Source organism: Vidua macroura, chromosome 6 (assembly GCF_024509145.1).
Source record: "Vidua macroura isolate BioBank_ID:100142 chromosome 6, ASM2450914v1, whole genome shotgun sequence".
Lineage (NCBI taxonomy): Eukaryota > Metazoa > Chordata > Aves > Passeriformes > Viduidae > Vidua > Vidua macroura.
Window position 1 is genome coordinate 57,135,459 of NC_071576.1, and position 19,997 is coordinate 57,155,455.

Consider the following 19,997-nt stretch of genomic DNA (forward strand, 5'->3'; position numbering starts at 1 on the left):
GCCCAAACCACAGGGTGAGACAGTGTGAGGGAAGGAGGGAGGGGAGGAAGGAAGGGAGGGAGGGAGGAAGGAACTGCGCTCCGCCTTTCCGTAAGGGCAGGAGCCTCGCGCGCGGCCGCTCCCCCGTAATGGCCGCCAACGCCTTCCCTGAGGGAGGGGGCGCGAGGCAGAAAACGGCGCGAAGGAGACGGCGCGCGAGCGAGGAAGCGGCGCAGGCGCCCCCGCCCTCAACCCCCACTCGCGCGCGCCACCCCGCCCCGTGCGCTCGCTGCCTGCGCCGCGCCCCCGCGCATGCGCAGAACCGCCCAACCGTCCCGGCGCGGTCCGGTTTGAACTCCTGAGGGGAGCGCAGCCGCCATGGACAGGCGGCTCTCCCGCATCCCCGTGCATTCCCGGCCTCGCCACCCCGAGCCGTCCGCAGGTGAGTGCGGGGCACGGAGGGGCACCCGGGGGGCACGGCTGGCACGGCTGGCACGGCTGGCGGGGTTCGGCCGAGGAGTGCAGCGGAGCGCCGGCGTTAGGGAGCTCCATCGCTGCCTGGCTACGTGGTGGCTGTTCCAAAACCATATTAGAAGCTTTATTCCACTGTTTTGTCCCTGTTTAGGACTTAGGTAACGCTCAGCCTGCTGTGTGTACCCTCCACCGGCTGAAGGCGGCGGCCCATTCATGCGAAAGATGCTTAATTCACGGTCTCTTTGCTAAATCTTTTAATACTGCTTACAGCACCTTATAGTATTTTATAAGCGGGAGGCACCCATGAATAGCGTTAAAAACATGGGAGCTGGGCTGTATCGGTGGAAACTCCGCGTTGCTCTAATGTAAATGTGCTCATGGGTGGGTCATATGAAAAATACTTAACTTGAGGGAGAAAAAGCAACTTCCTAAACCCGGTAAGTGAACAAAGCTTAATATACTTAAACATACTTTAAGTTTAAGGCTGGCGGTGGACGACACGGTTAACAGGCTGAACTATACTTACATAGTTTAAGAACTTAAACAAGTTGTGATTTAAGAGAAATAAACTCTACATAAAAAGCTAGTTTTCTGTGTTATTTGGTAGCTATTCACTCGTAGCAAAATATGGTGCTTTCTTAACAGATCTTCATGTGGGCTGTGTTTGTTTTGCTTCCAGTATTGAACAACAACGTTGTGGCACGGTGTCTGCTTGATGTTGAGACCTTCTTTATTGTGTATTATCATTTCAAACTCTCACTAGTGCTAGCCCGGTAATTGTATTTTAACACTGTCTACATCTGACCTATTTGTGGCTTATTCTGGACCCTTGATCCTGGGTAAAACTTGAGGACTGCTTTTAGTTATTTCGACCTTAAAGTCTCCATTCTAGCCAGATATAACTGCTTTACCTCAAATTAAAGGCTTAAGAGACTTTAAAGGAGGTTACTTCTAGTCTGTGGTGTTTTCACAGTTGTCTTTTTCTTGCAGAATTGCAAACGAATTTTACTTCAAAGAGAAAATGTGTCAGCAAAACAGCAGAGCCAGAGCTCAGCTTGGTTCCCGGTCTTAACTTTGCCTCAAATATTCCAGCAGACAGTGTCTTCGAGCCTGCAAACCAAGGGTAAATCAAAGCAAAATATTGATGGATTTATTTGGCAGATGTCCTAAAGATGGCTCATTTTGTCAAACTAACAGGTTTGGTGATCTGCAAGAACATAGTAGTCTTCTGGAAAATGCATTTTTATCTCTCTTTTAAGGTTGCCTAAGACTGACAAGAGAGTGGAACCGGTTTCAAAGAAGACAGTGGCCAAACGGTATGTGCCTCCCATCTCTGTTAGTTGTCCTTGTGCTGTGGTGTTCTCCTGTGGTGAGCTCTCACCCGCGTGCAGCTTTCCTGCCAAGTTTGCTAATTAAATCTGTTGGTCAGAAACAAAAGCAAATGCTTAAAAATGGGTAAAGGGAAATTAGGAGGTGAGCAACACTGGTATTTTTGCCCCTGAGTCTTTGCTTTTTTTAACTCCACAGCCCTCTCAGCAGACACCAACTAGAAGCAGAGCTGAAAAACAAGAATCAGTTGGTGGAAACACTCAAACAACAACTAGCAAGGGCAGAGGTAAGGATAAGAGAGAAAAATAAATAAACTGTTGAGTAATTTCTGTATTCTGACCCATACAGGATCATATTAAGGATAGTCTTTCTTGTTTTCTTGTCTTCATCAGAATGTCTTTGTATTCTCCTGCAAGTTGTTTTCCCATCTGCTCAGCTCTGGGGAGGCCAAACTGGGAATATGTTGTCTGGTTCTGGGCTCCTGGTACAAAAGAGATATGGATGTACAGACAGAGTCCAAGAAAGGGCCACAGAGATGGTTAAGGGACTGGAGGAAAGGCTGAGAGAGCTGGGACTCTTCAGGGACTTCTGTTTCAAACAGATCTGATTTTGTGGATTCAGTTTAGAGTCAGAATTGGCACTTCATTATTCCCTGGCTCTCTGAGATATCTCTAGGACATGCTTAGTACCACTTCTGTCATGTCATGTACAGGAGGCCCAGCTGGTAACATACAGCTGTAAAATCTCACTTTATTTTCCAGTTCTCAATCTGTGGGATGATCATTCATCTCACAGCTTGATTTTCTTAAGAGCCTCTGAGACTTCCTATGGAAAGTTCCCAAAGCTTCTGACACTATCAGGCAGATCACCCTAATCCACATGCTTATTGATCCTCTTGGAGAATTGCATTCAACTTAGGAGGTTGATCAGCTTATCCAATTGCCTGGTAATATCTGGATTGTGTAGGGAATAATGCTGTGGCTTAAAGACATAAGACCCCCTTTTCTTCACAATGTTTATATGCCCCTCAGTGTGTGCATTATTTATATAAATGAGAGGGAGCACAAGAAAATATAGAGTTGCCTAAAAGGAATTCGTCCATGATCATATTTTTCTAGTAATTGCTCTGGTCTGTGGATGTAATAAATGCATTCATCCTGTCAAGAAGCAGGAGCAAGGACCTGCAACAGCCTAATGTGCTGTGGTGGTAGAGACAGACGGCAATGTGTGATTCTTGGTGCCAAGTGCAGCACTTGTTGAGGTTGTTATTGTCAGTATTACTAAGGAGAAGAAAATCCCCTTGGGAACTTGTCTCACTTTCAACCTGTGTTAATGGCAGGGCAATATTAAGTTAAGGGAGTTAAAGAAGGAGAATGAGAGGCTGGTCCATGAAGTTGAGAAGCTCAAGAAAATTCAGGAGACTTGCATGACGATTTTAGAAAGCAGAAACATCAATCCTGGTAAGGAGTTTGCACTTTGCTTACATCCTGGTACTCCTTCTCCAGAATGTTTATTTTTGGGGTTTTGTTTTGTTTTGTTTTGTTTTTTTTTGTTTTTTTTTTTTTCTTCTGTTGTGACTATTCATAAGAAATTTGGACTGTGCTTCCTTTTTTAGGGAATACTGCTGGAATTCCAGAGTTTGGGGGTTTTGGGGAGTTTTTTGTGGCTTAAGAACAAGAACTGCTCCCCATAGTAGGCCCTGCCCTGGATAAACTAATTTAGTATTTCTTGCTGTGGAAAGTCACTTTGAAAAGCTGTTTGTTCTCAGAGTTCTGTGTATATTAGAGGTTCACTAATGCACCTCCTGAATTACTTACAGGTAGCAACATAGAGGAGGAAAAAGAGACGCGTGCTTGCTGGGAAAAGACAACAGTAAGAAAAGCTTGAAATGGGCTTTGAGGGGTCTGTGTGCCCCTGCCCTCCTCTCCTGATGCTGAAACAGCTGAGACTCACGTTTATTTGATCATATTAAAAGTCATTTTCCTTTTGACTCTTCAGATGCTAACTAAGAAGGTCACAGAAGAATTGATGCTATTTTGTCACAGTGTTGCAAAAGAGAAGGAGATGCTTGAGGTAAGACTGACTCAACCATGCAGTGAGCACCAGTCCCTCAGGGAGGTTATTTTGCTCCTCCCAATCCTCCTTTCTTCCACATGAACCAGATGAAAACCTGCTGTATTCCTCTTTTGATATAAACACACTTATTAAGGAAAATATTACTCCCCTTTTAAATAGAGGGATCCACCAGCCTGGTTTTTATTCTGGAAGTCAGAGTTTTTGATTTAAATTGGAAACTGTTGCAGAGCAGTGACCCTGGTAATCTCTGTGGGAACTGAGAAGTGTGCAAGCACAAGTGGCTTCAATAATTACCAATATGCAGACCAAAACAGTCATTAAATTACAGTTCTACAATTCTTGATAAGAAGCCCAAGAGCTAAAATATAATTGTTATAGGAGACTTCCTAAATTTTGGCTATAGATAAATTTACATTTCCCACAAGCAACCAAGGTAAAAGAAATCCCAGACTCAGTTTAGTAGGAAGAGCTCAGATGGTTTAGAACTTGGCTTTTCTGTTCCTTACTCTGGTGTTAGTCAAACGTGGTGTTGCACTGACTTCTCCACAGGCAGCCATGGCCAGGTGGAAATCAGCACAAGAGGAGAACCAGCATGCCTTGGAGAAGCAGTCCTACTTCCAAGCTCAAATTAAGGAATGGAAAGCCATATTTGAAGCGCTGGGGAATCTCCTGGCAATGTGAGGCACAAGGATGGACTGGGATATTTGCTGTTTCACCCCTAGTTCAGTGGTCCCTGTTTGTCAAGCCTAGTTCCTGTGTTTGGTGATCTAAACGCCGAGCTGGTCGCTGCTCCCCGGCGGGGTAGGGACGGACGGGAGGCTGAGGCAGCAGCGATGGCCGGTCAGCCTTGTGTCGGGCGTTCGCCGCTCTGCTCCGGTCTCCAGCGCTGGTGGTTTTAGTTCATTAAAGGTGTTCCAACGACGTGGGCTCAGCCGCGGCCGCGCCGGGAGGCGGGCGCCGGGGCGGGGCGGAGCGCTCCGGGGCCGGGCCGCGCCTGCGCGCGGGGCTGCGGCGGGGAGCGGCCATGGCGGCGGCGGTGCTGGGGCGCGCGGCGGGCGGGGCGCGGCGGTGGCGGGCGCTGGCGGTGCCGCGGCGCGGCGGCGCGGGGCTGGCGGTGGACGACACGGTGAACGGGCTGAGCGCCGAGCAGCGCCAGGTACGGCCGGGCGGGGCGGGCGGCGCGCGGGGGTGTGGCGGGGCGGGCGGGCGCCGATTGGCCGCGGCCGGGGCGGGCCGCCCAATCCCCGCTCGCGCGGCGGGGGCGCGGCGCCCCCGGACACGCGGGAGTGACCGGCCCCGGCCCGCGGCCTCGCCACGGAACGCCGCACTGCGTAAGGGAGCGGCCCCGGCCCCCGCGTTGGGCCTGTTGGATAGGCGATAATCGGCAGAAACGTGATCGTCAGGGGAGCACTTGGGTGCGGTCGCGTCACATCCTCCCAAAAGAAGTGTTACAGCTCTCCCAGCTTGTTCGCCTGCCCAACGGGGCGCTTGAAGATTTAGGATAATTCTTAGAACTCATTGCAGGTTACAGCTTTCCTGCAAGGGGACACGCAGGGGCAGCACATCTCTGTTCTGGTGACTACTGACCCAGGGAAGGGCAAGAGCTGGGTCAGGGGAGGTTTAGGTTGGGTATTGGGAAAAGGCTCTTCCTCCACAGAGTGGTCAGGCACCGAAACAGCTTCCCAGGGAATCGTCACAACCCCAAGGCTTCCAGAGCTCAAGGAGCATTTGGACAACGCTCTCAGGCACAGGGTGACATTGTTGGGGTTTCCTGTGCAGGGCTGGGAGTTGGACTTTTTACCAAAAACCTCTGAAAACCCCAATGAAAACCCCTCTGAAAACGCTGGGGGAAATAAGACTCTTACATTGTCTTTAGTGTTAGTGAGTAAGGCATTACTTTATTCTTGACCAAGAGATGTTTGTGTGGCTGGCAAAGTTCTGACCTTCACACCAACCCAAGACACAAAACTTTTTCACTTACACATTTTTGGCAAACAAATTAATGTTTATTGGTTCTAAGTTGCATCATTCTCTTTATTAATTAGTATTCTGTCCTCTATTGGTTATTGATTTCTCGCTCTTCATGCTAATCTGGCCCACTTTCTTTAGTCCTTTTATCATTTTTTCTCAAATGGGAGGTTTCTACCTTTCTAGGCTTCAATCTGGTCTGTGTCTTCTGGTTACTCCAACACATGTTTGAAGTGCCATAAATTTAATATCCCAGGTGTCCAATCTTCAACTCCCTCGGGCTTTGTTTATTGGAGCTTCTCAGGATTAGTTTTAGCAAACTTAAGGTTTCAGTGATTTAATGATCAAAGTATCAATAAATGCCTGTGAAAAAGTTAACTAATGCCGACTACAAGTGGACATGCTTGCAATTAATTAAAACAGCTAATGAAACATTAGTTAGGAAAGTTACATCATTTCCAACAGACTGATGATCCTTGTGGGTCCCTTCCAGTTCAGAATGTTCTATGATCCTTAGCTTTGCTGTGTTCTTCTGTGTGCAGCAACAGCCAAGTGCTCACCATTCCAGATGTATTCCCTTCTGGCCCAGGGCTTGGAGTGAAGGGCAGTGTTCCCCAGGGCTGTTCTACACAGGCTCCTGTCAGTGAAACACTGGAGCTGCAGCCTCACTTTCCAGATAATTCTGATGGTGCAAGCATATGGATGTGCAAAATAAACTTACTTGTTCTTTGTTGTTACAGAATTATTCCTTGCCGTGTTTGTGTTCATGTTTATGAACACAGCTCAAACTGACCTTTCTTTCTACTTCTATATTCAGCAGATGTAAAAGAAGGTGTAAAATATTCCTCTTGTTCCTATCTGTCTGTTGGAAAAGCTAAAAAAAATAAATAATCTTCAGTAATATTAGTAAAACTGTGTATTAAAAGCAATATAACTGTTATAAACTGGCTTAGGGTATCAGGGCTGCCTGTCTGAGTCCATCCTCAATCTCTAATTGCTTAAGATTTTTTTTATTATGGTTTTAAGCTTGTCTTAATTTATTTTAAGCTCTTTGCTGAAGTGTAATGCAGTCAGCTTTGTCACAGTGGAAAGATATCTAATGTCTTTTTGGGGTTCTTTTTAAGTTTATAAAACTAGCAATGGGGAGAAAGTTTGTTTGCTAGTACTGGAATCCAGGGTCTGTATGACTGTGGAAATTTAACATATCTTCTCAATTGTAAAAAAGGGGATGCTTAGGGTTTGGGGGTCAGAGAAAGACAGAGGAGCGTGGGCATATTCTGGTTTGTTGATCCTGCCCCTTATACAGGTTCTGGTTTAACAGCTCAGGGTTTCAGTCTCTAAAACTGTTGCTTCATCAGAATTAATGTGTGGGAATAAAGAACAAAAAAGGAAAAAAAAAAGGATTATTATACTCTACCATAAGATCAAGACCAAGTTTTAAAATATTCCTGTTAAAAACATTTAAGATACTGTATATATTTTGTTAGTATGTGTATAGACTTCTGTAGCATACATGTATGTAAATGTTCAGAGTTTAAAATTTAGAAAAAATATTTTGGGTTTTTAACACTTGGATCAATGAACATTCCTGGTTCTATCAAATTTCCCCACTGTAGAAGGTAGTAAGGTAGATAATGTAGTTCCAGTTTGACACACAAACACATTTTAATTAGTATCCCTGCTTATTGCAGACATCTGCACACAATTAAATGATGCTGTAAGCAGCTACAGGATGGGGTTAGCACATTATAAACACAGTTCATCAGCTTCCAAAGTTCTCTGCCCAAAAATATGCCTGAAAACCCAGTGCAGGCAGGAGTTCAGGAACATTCTCTTCATGTCAGGGTGCAATTAAGGTTAAATGCTGAGAGGGATTAAAGTACATGAGGTCCTTTTTAAAAGACTGAAGAAATGACCCTCTTATGTGGTATTTCAGCCAGTAACCTGAACCATGGATTTCCTCATGGTCTTGTGCTTCTGGGTTTGGGATGCTGGAGTGGCCTGGTGTGGGAATGTTGGCAGGATCCAGGGGAAGTAGGTGACAATATATTGCTGAGATGTAATTAATGTGTTTTTCCTCCCCTCTTTTCCCAGCTTAGACAGACCATGACAAAATTCTGCCAAGAGCAATTGGCTCCAAAGGCCCAGCAGATTGACCAGGAAAACGAATTCAAAGGCATGCGGGCAAGTATTTCATGTGTGGTTCTGAAAGCCTCTTTGGGCTTTGATCTCTGCATTAGTCCAGACAATCCCAAGCCACACCACAGGAACATGTGCATTAACTTTTCAAACTTAAAAGCCACAGAGAAAACCTTTTTTTGATTTCCTGTTTTAGCATTTGTTACCAACTTTCAGCAACCTGGGGCAGAACCCAGCGATAATATTCATAATAAAGATTGATAATGGTCTAGTTTGGATTCTTATCGTGGGATTCCTGCCTGTCCTGGCTCCTTCCCCAACATGTGCTCTGTATACTCCTGGCTCAGTCCCTTTCTTGGACATGAATTTCCTCTTCAGATTTGCTGTGAAAATACTGTGTACAAATGCTGAAACTTGCCTTTCTAATAAACCCAGCAAATCCTGTGCCACAGGGTGCTTTGATTGATGGAAATTAGAGATCTGACTACTGGTTTTTATAAGCTCCACAAGACTCAAAAAGCTCTAAACATCTGCCAGCATTTCCTAGAGCTCTGATGTTGACATTTCCAGGGATGTATGTGCAGCTTTGAAGTGAAGTGTATAAATTTAGCCTGGCATTCCAGATGTCATCCAGAGCTATTGTATGATACTTTTTTGAAGTCTCTGATAATTATTGCTGGACACCAAGGCCACGTTAGGAGCACTCACCTCTGCTATGTCCACCACATAGCAGAGGAAAGGAGCAGCAGGGAGATGGCCCCACCAGGACACGTATGGGTCTCCCTGGTGACATCCTTTGCTGCTGCATTTTTTCATGGCTGTAACATTCCCATTTTTTAAATCTCCCCCAAGGAGGATTTCTTGGCTTTAGTTGCCAGCTCCTGTTTTACTGGAAGAGTTTTAAAGTGCTATCTCATAGCTTCATATTTCCAGGGTTTTGGTAATTGATAGTTTATACCATTACACAAGAAATTTTGTTGGAGTGGGCAAGGAGTTAAATCTTAGGAGGTGTCCTTCCAGAATTAAATTTAGGCATGTGAATTTTCACTGAATTCCACAAACCTCTCCCGTGTGTAGCGTAACTGGTGTCCTTAAATCTGTGTGGTTTCTCAGTTCTGAGGATGGAGCTGCACTGCGGCAGGAACCGATTTTAGGGTTGTATTTGCTTTTTTCTCATGATACCTCGCAGATAAATGGATGTGTCCAGTGAACTACCTGGGGAAACTTGTGCTGATGCCCAGACTGCCAGTTTGCGCTGATTGCTTGTTCTGTATTCGTAGGACTTTTGGAAGAAACTTGGAGAACTGGGAGTTCTGGGAATCACAGCCCCTGGTAAGTCTCTTCCGATCTTTTTCCTTCTGATGGGTGATTCTTCAAACAAATGAGAGACTACTTAAACTCTCACTTTCCAGTTCACAACTGCTTTGTCTGTGATGTGGCATCCATTTTGTTCTATCTTTGTATTTTAAAAAACTCCTTCCCAACTGTTTTCCTTCTTCTCTAACTTTGGATCCTTTTTCATTGTTAGACAAAATGCCTTTCACAGTTTAAAAGCACTGCTCAGAAATGGTTTCTCCAGATGTAACATATGTAGCTCAAACGTATTTGTGCCTTTCTAATATGAAGCAAGTTTTGAAGAAGGAGAGCGAGAGATAAAAGTATCCCAGAACAAACATCCATCTGTAATGGGAGAAGTTAAAGGGTCTAAAATAATGCCCTGAAAAGCTGTGATAACTAATGGGGAGTGACCACGGCCAACCAGTCGGAAAAAAATCAGGGGAAATCTTATTCAGCCTTGCGCAGGTTAGTGAAAAGTGTTGTGATGAGTGTTACAGATGAGTGTGATCATGCTGAATGCACCAAGGCAGGGTAATGAGGAGAAGCCCTTAGTGGAGAAAAGCGGCTGATGGGGCCTTTCTTTCCCCATGGAAAAGTCTGTTTTCTAGATGTGGCTGTGCAAAGGCTCTGCAGAATCCAGCTGAATAGCAATGCGTCAGAATAATGCCTCTGCCTCGCTTTCAGTGCTGAAAGACTGCATTTCTGCTTTCTCTCTCTCCTCTTCCCCATTTACTGCTGCTCCTGTTTTTCCTCACTCTTACCTTCTTTCTTCTTTGATGTTGTGCCTGAGGCTTACAGCAGTTTCCCACACTATAAATAAACCATCCCCTCACGAGTCCTGTCCTTCTTGAATTCCTCAAAGGTTTACCTCTCAAACCCTCCTATGCCGAGGATTTTTCACTTTATTTTGGATTGTGGAATTGCGTGTGTCTTTATTAATGTTGATTTTGTTGGAGGAGAGTGGGATTTAGGATGTGAAGATCGTGTGGAATCTTAAGAGGGTGTACACAATTAAATGGCATGTTTGGGTACCAGTGTATCAAGTCTATTAAGGGAACATTTTGAATAACAGTACTGTTTATTTTCTTCCTAAAACTAAGATAACCGTGGTGTTTGTAATTTTCCATTTATTTTATAAAGGTGCAAAGTGAAGAAATGTAAATATGTAGTTTCCATGGAATGATAATACAGGCATGTCATATACAAAGAGTAGCTTGGAAAGCACAGCATCATTTGAAATCACACCATGGTTTGTGTTATATGAGGAGGTGTAATTTTCCTGTTCTTCTTGCAGTGCAAAGCAATCCTGGATTTGTGCTGCTCACAGTTACCTCACCTTTCTTGAGGCAAAAGCACTGAACCCAGCCATTATATAGGAATTAATAAAAAACTCTCTTGTTTTGGTGTACATGAGAAATTGTTAAGCCCATCTTTTAGGATACTGATAGCAAACCCCTAAACTTGGGTTTGTAGTAGAGAGAGAAGATTTTAAAGGCTAAAGGGCCCTGCAGATCAAGGCAGGAGTCAAAATGAGGGACATGAGAGGAAAGGCTGTGTGTGGTGTTAATTTGAGGAATTTGGGACAGCAGCCCCTTGGAGCTGTGCCCTTTGGTCACTCTGAGTACAGACAGAGATTTCCTCTTACCTTGTTGCTCTTGCTTGCAGCCTCCACATTGATGATAAGTGCTCCCAACTTATCTCCCCAGCTGCTTCTTGGCATTCATGTCATGTTGTAGTGCTTCTCTTACAGTACAACCACTTGCTTCCTACCTGGAGAACAGAGCTTTTAGGTTGGATGGTGACTGTATTTGTGTGTATATAAATGTGTTTAGAGGTACATGTGTGTATATTTATGTAGGCTGTTGGCTCCTCAAGGCCGTTATGCATTTCTCAGCCTTCTCTTTTTACCTGCCTTCTCTCTCCCTGTTCTATTGTGTGATTTTAATCTTTACTATTTGTTTTAGGCTCAATTCCATGTACCCAGCTGGGCTCCCAGTGCTGCTCTGTCTCGCTTCATCCTCTCTTGAAATACGCTTGCTTGTCACTGACAAATTACATTTATGGATCGTTCTCCTTCTCAGTTGGCCACTCATCAAAATTCTGGTGTCCTGCACATTTGTAGGCTTAGAAAAGTCCTTAGTGCCACATTTTTGAGCAGTCTGAGAATTCCTCACTTCTTTAGGGGCAAACATACATGGATTTTACAAACCTTGCCTGTGTTCCTTTGTTCTCACCTTAAGGAAGTTGCAACTTGGTGATTTAATCTTTGTGATAATACTAAGGTTAATAGGAAGGACTTCTTATTACTCAATGTCAGTAGCATGTTCAAGATATGTCCTTGTGCATGTTCTACATATAAACTATGTTATTCAAGTCAATTATGGATTATGCTGAAGACAAAATATCCCTGTGACTTTAAGATGAGAAAAATGAAATTCAGAGAAGATGGGGAAAGCCAGAAGTGCCAAGCTCAGGGATGGCAACAGTCAAATCCAGAAGCATTCTCAGTGTCTTGGATTTCATTGGAGACTGAGCCCAGCTTTGGGATCTTGTGCACATGGTGGGTAACATGAGCTTTTTCCTCTCTTCCCAGCGGAATACGGTGGATCTGCCCTGGGATACCTTGACCACGTGCTGGTGATGGAGGAGATCTCCCGTGCCTCAGCATCCGTGGGGCTCAGTTACGGGGCCCACTCCAACCTGTGCATCAACCAGCTCGTACGCAATGGCAACGAGGCCCAGAAGCACAAGTACCTGCCCAAGGTATGTGGCTGGAGGAGGGGCAACACTGGAAAGCATTTGGGTTCTGGCTGTAAAGATGACATCTTAAGCACCTGCAGATTTCAGTGACCAAACCTTAGGAAATACTGAACATGCCAAACTTGCCCTTCTCTGGCTTGTCTGTTTTTATTTTATTAATCCATATTGACCTCATCCCATGCCTTTGTCTTTGTCTGCAGGCAGCACAGCCCAGATCTCTTGAGCTGTGTTACTAAGGGAGGCTTTGAGGTGACACTGGAGAATATTCTTTCAAATTCCCAAATCACTCTGAGTAAAAGTCACTGCTTTCCTATTTTATATTCTCCATTTCTCATTGCCCAAATGCTTGGTTTGGCTGTTAATTAACTACATGTGAAACTTCATCATCACTCGGGACATTGATGTTGCAACTCAGAAGTGCATTAATTAGATTTCCATTTTTAAATGCATATAAAAACAATGAGCACATTGAATCCCAGCTCCTGAGATTATCAGTGAAATTATCAGCACAAGAAACTTGATTTAAACTACGTGCAAAGTACAGTGTCACTTCCTCAAAGCACTGTGCAGCCTGCCGTTGTGTAACCCTTAATTGTCCTCCTTCCTCAGGTGTATTTTCATGCTTCATTCTCTGCCTTTCAATGAGATGTGAAGTCACTTCAGCTCTGACTTGTTTTGGCTCCTGACAGAGCACTTAAATATGCTTAACTAGATTTGAGCATTTCATTGAGACTTCTGTAGCAATGCACTGATGGGTTGAATTGGTTGAACATATCTTAAGCATTGAGTCTTCTTTTTTAAAAAAAAAGTAGAGATCAAAAGGAGGAGAAGATGGATGAAAGTACACAGGGAGGAAAAAAAAGGCAAGGAGAAAAGGGCAGGATGAAATAACAGTGAAGCAGAAGCAACAGCTCTGCCAGAGCCTGGCGTGAGCAGGCACAGGAGGAGGGTCCATCTGCTGTTGTGGGGTGAGTGTGGGAGACTGGGCTATGAGAACATTGCAGAGAGCTTTCCCATCCCTTTTCATCCCCTCACTGGCCTTTTGTGTTCAGCAGCTCCTGTTTGTGTAAAAGGGCAGCAGAAAGCCCAGGCAGGAGCTGGGGACAGGCATATGGCTGCCTGCATGGTTCCTTGGCACCTTCCTCATGTGTTGTGCAAGCAGGGCTGTGCTTGTGTAGCTCAGACTGAGCTGAGTCACCCTTCTCATCCCTCTGGGATTTGGTTCTGTTCCTTCACACAGTGCAAGGGAGCTCCTTGCTCGGGCTGTGCCAGGAGCAGCAGCTCTCATTTGAGTTCTTCCAGAGAACAGCCACTGTGAAGGTTCTGTGCAGGAAAACAGGCAGGGGGGCTAAAGAGGGAACACAAACAATGCTGCTGGTCTTCATCTTTTGCTAATATTTGTCCTTTCTTCCAGCTAATCAGCGGGGAGCACATTGGAGCCTTAGCCATGAGCGAGCCAAATGCTGGCTCTGATGTTGTGTCCATGAAGCTGAAAGCAGACAAGAAAGGTAAAGCCTGTCCTGTGCTGCCCAGGGAGGTGCTGGAGGCCACATCCCTGGAGGTGTTCAAAGAATGTTTGGCCATGGCACTCAGTGCTCTGGACTGGTTCACGAGGTGGGGATGGGCCAAAGGTTGGACTCGATGATCTGGGAGGTCTTTTCCAACTTAAGTGATTCTGGGAAGCCTGTTAGGGAATAAATGGAGTGCAGGGAATAGCAGTGTTGCTGTCGTGAGCTAACAGATTTAATCTCTTGGCTTCCAGGAGACTTCTTTGTTTTGAATGGGAACAAATTCTGGATCACCAATGGGCCGGATGCGGACGTTCTCATCGTCTACGCTAAAACTGACATGAACGCTGTCCCGGCCTCCCAAGGCATAACCGCCTTCATCGTGGAGAGGGTAGGTTTAGTCATTCCCACAGGGTTTTAAAGCAGAATCCTTCATCTTAACTGCCTCATTTAGAAGTCAGCTGGTTTTCCTTCCATAGCTGCCAGCCTCTTCCTCAAAGACAAACTACTTTCTGCCTTTCAGGCAGGAAAGGAACCTTTAATAAAACAGAATCAGTAAACCTTCTGATTGACGTAACTTCATTATTAGAACAGTTAAGTTCCTGGCAGAGCTTCCAACCCTTACTGTAGGGCAGTCTGTGTTGGCAGCTGTCCAAATAATTTATTTATTTGCTGTTTATGTGCATTAGAAAATGGGTGCACAGGGTTCACATGTGTGTGTTTCTCTGTCCATCTGCTTTCTCTGCACTTGCACTCAGACCTGATCTTGTTCTTAGGTCACTTTATCTCCTTTCTGGCACCCTGCACATGTTCCTGTGGTCAGGGGAATTTCACAGATCTCTCATGACTTTTTTTTTAGTCTGTTGAAACTGAGACATGAAATGTATTTTTACTTCCTTGACTTTGCAGGGAATGCCGGGTTTCAGGACAGCCCAGAAGCTGGATAAGCTGGGAATGAGAGGATCTAATACCTGTGAATTGATCTTTGAAGACTGCAAGGTCCCTGGTGAGTTGGATTCAAATCATGGTGGTTTCCTGGCTCTTAATCAGATAAATTGGATCACTAATTACATGCATGTTCAGCCTGTGACCTGGAGGGCTTTGCAGATGCTTATCTCCTCTCTGGCAGCCTCTGAGGGAGCTGATGGAACTGGAAAAGTGCAATCTGATGGATTGCAGGGAGGGAGCACATAATTTGTCAGGTCACTGCTCTTTCACCCTCATGGACCTAGTTCTTAACCACTGCTTCTCCAAAGCCTTGCTGAAGCTTCTTCCCAAGAAACTTGTTTCCATTAGAGCTCCTGTCTTGTATGGAGGTGAGCTACTTTGCCTTAAAGGTTTTTTTCACTGGAGGCTTTCCAACAGGCTTTTGTAACATTTCTGTGTTCTTTTGGGGCCAGGAAAATGGACATCCTTTCCCCTGGTAGTTAGTATGACAGAAGCTTCTGTAATAGCAGTATTTGTTATTCCAGTGGCAATTTTTGTTGATAGAAAAATTCCAGCCTTTCTGCAGCAAATGGAGAAGATGTCTTATCATAAAAATCCTGATCGCACATTTGCAGAGCAAGGAGCTCTCCTGCTCCCCATATACACCTTCGAAAGCTAAAGTGGAAGAGTTTCAGCTGAAACCTAACATTTCTAACTATGTTAGATCCCTCCACCCTGAAATCATAAAGGCCAGTGCCCCGGTGCTCTGATCATGTCCCAGGAGTCATCCACAGGGAACAGCATGTACTCCTGGAAAGAGGATGATGACATGATGCACATCACTGCAGTGTTGGAAGTTAATGCACTTGGCACTCTGGCCATTAATGCTCCTTCTGATCTTTGGCTTTGGAAGCCGAAACAGTTTTTTCCAGGAAATTTTTCAGGCTATTCAGTCATTTTTCATAGAATCCCAGGGTGGTTTGGTCTGGAAGGAACCTTAAGCTCATCCAGTCCCACCCCCTGCCATGGGCAGGGACACCTTCCAGTGGCCCAGGTTGCTCCTCCCCCCAGTGAACACAGGCCCTCAATGAACAGCTTGTCTGAGTTTTGCACATAAATAAATCACTTTTTCATTGCTCTTTGCAGCTGAAAATGTCCTGGGGACACTGAGCAAAGGAGTCTATGTTCTGATGAGTGGATTGGACCTGGAGAGGCTCGTGCTGTCTGGGGGTCCCCTGGGGTAAGAGTTTGTCATCTTTTGTAGGTTGTAAGGCCAGAAGGGTCCTTGGTGATCACCAAGCCTGATGGAGATCCCTTGGGGCCTGCAGCTCTTGGTAGGATGGATCCTGGATGGAGAACTGGGTTACTGGGGCAGCAGAAGAGAAGAGGCTGGGTCAGATGTGGGAAGAAAGCAAGATGTGAGGAGATCTCATGGCTGCTGGGTGTCTCAGTCAAAAGCAGCACAGAACTCCAGCACAGCTGCTCAACTGGACTCTCCTGAAGGTGCTCAGGGCCCTCTCAGCAGCCACCGCTCACTCAAATATGCTCAGCCTCATCCTTGAGCTCTCAGCTCCTCATGCAGTGGTTTTCCAATTTGAAAGCATCTCTGTGAAGTCCCCTGTGACAGGCATGGAATGAGAGAAGCAATGCCAGAAAGAATGTTTGCAAGTCTGCCTGCCAGTGTCCACTGACCCTCCAGAGCAGGCTTTGGAAATTATCAGTCTTGATAAAAAAATTTCCAGAGATACAAATCTGCTTCAGTCCCCAGTTGCTGGCTTGTGTATCCCTGTGTTATTACTCAGGGAATAACCAGTTCATTTGTGTTATCAGTTCCTTAGAATCTAACACACTATCCAGAGACTCACGAACTAGTTTGTTCTTCATTTATTCAATCCTTAAGCTCCCCAGTAATTATTGGCACCCCACCGTCCTTTTGTCCTCCTGAGTGGTCTCTCTGGGCTAATCCTCTTGTGGAAAGACCAACTTCCAGAAAGCAGGAGAAGGATTTTTTTCCCTTCCTTGTTCTTACCTGTGCTGTTTTTTATGGTATTGGCTGGTACTCCTTGATTGGAGGGGCTCTGGAGATAAGAGGAGCATAAACTGTCCTGGCTGTGGTTGTGAGAAAGCTCTTCAAGTCTCAGTCCCCTGAATTAAAAGGTCAGACCTTCCCACAGCATGTCCCAAATGAGCACTGAGGAGAAATATGGGATCTTTGGATTTTATTCTTGGCCTTGTTTGAGTAGAGCTGTAGGACGACAGCAGGATATCACTTCAGCTATGAGAACCTTTTCGCCTTGGGTTACGTTTCCAAAGTTAAATCATTATTAATTAATAGTTCTGCTCTTTCCCTTTTCCCTCTTCTCAGGCTCATGCAAGCTGTTCTTGACCACGCAATTCCATACCTGCATGTCAGAGAAGCATTTGGACAGAAAATTGGTCACTTCCAGGTGAGGCAGAAAAGGAATTGGAACTTTTTGTCCTCTTTTCTCTTTAAAACTGAGAAGACTGAGAGCTTTGTTGTGGCAGGGGGCTTTGCATGGTGAAGGTCACCTGCTGTTTATGCTGGGGCTGCATGATGTGGTAATGAGAAGCCTAGGCTAGTGGAAGGTTCTTGCTCATGTCAAGGAGATGGAACTGGATGAACTTTAAGATCCCTTCCAACTTAAGGAATCCTGGGATTCTGTGATGTGGTGAGAAGGTGGAAAGACCTCTGAGCCTGCTCCCCTGAGATCGCTGTTGGTGGGCGAGGGACTGTGGCTGATATCTAGGGGTCTATGACTTAACAGAACCTCCAGCTCCCTCATGTCTGCTGGGTCCATATCTCCTCCCATGTCTAGTTTCGCTGACGTATTTTGGGGAACGGGTGGTCCCCCTTGCTCATGTTAATTAATGTCCTTTGTCTTTGGGCCGTGCAGCTCATGCAGGGCAAGATGGCAGATATGTACACACGGCTCATGGCCTGCCGGCAGTACGTCTACAATGTGGCCAAAGCCTGTGACCAGGGCCACTTCAATGCCAAGGTGAGCTCAACTCCTACCTGGGCTGTGTGTCCTGGGGCAATTCCTGCAGTCCCAGAGCCTCAGCTGGGGGGAGCCTCTGTACAATGAGTACCTACAACCTAAAGGGTCTTTTTTTCACACCCAAAGTACCTTTTTTACTTTTTTCACCCACAAATTAAAAGCAAACCTCCTTTTACAAGGCAAGAGATTTAGCAGCATCAGTAGGTGTTTATTGGAAGCCCAGACATAAGTCCTGGTTGTTGTAGGGGCTGTAGCAGTTGTTAGAGGTGTTGTCACCTCCAACCTGTCACCATGCCTCTGTTGGAGGAGGATGTTGAGTGTTTAACATTGGAAGCAGAGATGTCTGCATCCCAAAGCAAATCATGTTGGCCTCCTGGGGGATTGATGGGCTTTTGTGAGAGAGCCATCTTCTTTGGTGCACTTTTTATTTTTTTCCTTCTTCTGTCTTCGTGTGGCCTTTACAGATTTGCCATGAGTGTTCTATAGTAACAGGGACGCTGCTGGAGCTCCCTGTCCCTGTGCTTTGTGATCAAGTAGTTCAGGGTTCTTAGCAGGTGTCTGTAGAGTGATGGCAGCATGAGGGCAGCACAGGGACTGGAGATGGGCAGGTGACACCTTTCCTGACTGTCCCTTTGTGACTGTCCCATAGGACTGTGCCGGAGTGATCCTGTACTCAGCAGAGTGTGCAACACAGGTGGCCCTGGATGGGATCCAGTGCCTGGGTGAGTCACTGATGGCTGGACAGAGCCAAGCACAGTGCAAGAGCATTTCCCTCTGCTGTCCCACCCTCGGCCCTGGAATCAGGAACAAAGAGTGACTTGAGGCTTTTTTTGTGTGGCAGGTGGGAATGGTTACATCAATGACTACCCCATGGGGCGCTTCCTGCGCGACGCCAAGCTCTACGAGATCGGGGCGGGCACCAGCGAGGTGCGCAGGCTCGTCATCGGCAGGGCCTTCAACGCCACCTTTAAGTAACACTGCCAGTGCAGAGGCAGCACCATGACCACCACGAGGCCTTGACTGTGAGACTGGAGTGCACAACTCGGCTTCTTCCTGCCTGCCATTCCAGCGTTGTCACTTGTGGAGTCTCCTCTGCCTGCTTTGGGAACAGATGCTGCTGGACTGGGCTTGGAAACAATGAATCAGAGGGTACATGGAAGAAGAAGTGTTTTTTCTCTTTTGTGATCATCCTGATTCATGGTGTTCATGAGCTGTTGATTCTCAGCTTTGCAAGGCAGACGTTCATCCCACCCACCAGGCAGGGTGGCAAGGGGTGTGCAGCCACTCCTGCACACAGAAAGTCAACCCAAACCCACCAAAATGGACAATGAGGGAACAGCTTTGTTCTTACCAAAAAGCCCTGAGTGCCATTAAACAGTTAGAATTTAGCATATTGCCATTGGAAGGTGAAACTTCCTGCTGTGACCTTCCAATGGGATTAATACCTTCCATTTTGGGAACTCTACACCAACCACATTGTGGGGTTGGTATCATGAACGCTTAAAGGGGTTAAAAGTAATCTGTGCATGAGCAGCGTTTTAGGTGCTGATTCCTAAAACCTCCTTAAATCCCATGTGTGTTGCATTGCAGAATTCCTTTCCTATTTGCAGCTTTACAATTCTGGCTGCCTCTGGAGTTATTTGGGTGCAGGCCTGAGGCCTCGCTGTACTGACTGACTGCTCCCACCAGGTCATTCTCTCAGAATTGTCACCATCCATCACTTTGGGGACAAGTTAATACATCAGAGCTGTGTTGTGACATCTGTGAATGAAGCAGGCAGAAAGAGCTGACTTCTTTGGGGTTTGGTTCCCTCTGAAGGCTGTTATTTTGGCCAAGCCTGTCCTCACACTCCAACTCTGGGCAGCTGAGCAATGTGTTTGTGAGTGATCTCAGTGCATCTCGTATCCAGCAAATCAGGGCTTATCCAGCTTTTTAAAGGAAATCGCACAGCATCCTGCCAGTGAATCACAAGTGGAATCACAAATGGAAATAGGCTGTTGGAAATGTGATTGAACAGTTAATTAAACCGTTGCCATGTAGGCAACTCCCAGCAGTTTTAACAAAACTCACCTTCAACTGTGTGTATTTTGTTATAGTTGACTCCTGTCTATACCAGGTGACAGTAGACTAACATAGAATTTTAAAATGATGCAGATTGAAGATAGTTCACTTTTCTGAATTGCCAGGTAGGTCACCAAGAGTGTATAGAAGTTGCAAAGACCCATAGCTTCTGAAGTCCTGGTGGTAGCACTTTCCTCCAAAACTTCATATTTATTCAGCCTCAGTGGGTGGCTGTCACTCAGGAACTGTCCCAGGGTTTAATTTTCAGCCTAAATCTCTGGATAGAAGGTGGACAGAGGTGCTTTGTCAGGAATATTTTGTTGAGCTGCATCTGAAAATGCTGTGGAAGTGAACCTTGACATGCACTTCATCCAGGAAATACTCAGTGCATTGCTGCCCGTGGATGTAAGAATTTAGT

At 45.7% G+C, this 19,997-nt stretch overlaps 2 protein-coding genes across 2 annotated transcripts; both read left to right on the plus strand.

The window, feature by feature from the left end:
• The first annotated feature begins 276 nt into the window (after positions 1-276).
• On the plus strand, positions 277-4,779 carry KNSTRN (kinetochore localized astrin (SPAG5) binding protein). The gene is made up of 8 exons (XM_053979988.1): positions 277-421; positions 1,444-1,576; positions 1,713-1,769; positions 1,981-2,068; positions 3,122-3,242; positions 3,602-3,654; positions 3,781-3,855; positions 4,408-4,779. The coding sequence occupies exons 1-8, from the start codon at positions 358-360 to the stop codon at positions 4,537-4,539; spliced, it is 723 nt and encodes a 240-aa protein (XP_053835963.1). The 5' UTR covers positions 277-357; the 3' UTR covers positions 4,540-4,779.
• Positions 4,780-4,882: 103 nt separating this feature from the next.
• Positions 4,883-19,583, plus strand: IVD (isovaleryl-CoA dehydrogenase). The gene is made up of 12 exons (XM_053979972.1): positions 4,883-5,014; positions 7,921-8,010; positions 9,246-9,297; positions 11,897-12,066; positions 13,478-13,571; positions 13,826-13,962; positions 14,481-14,577; positions 15,645-15,738; positions 16,864-16,945; positions 17,414-17,518; positions 18,168-18,240; positions 18,360-19,583. The coding sequence occupies exons 1-12, from the start codon at positions 4,883-4,885 to the stop codon at positions 18,491-18,493; spliced, it is 1,260 nt and encodes a 419-aa protein (XP_053835947.1). The 3' UTR covers positions 18,494-19,583.
• Positions 19,584-19,997: the final 414 nt, after the last annotated feature.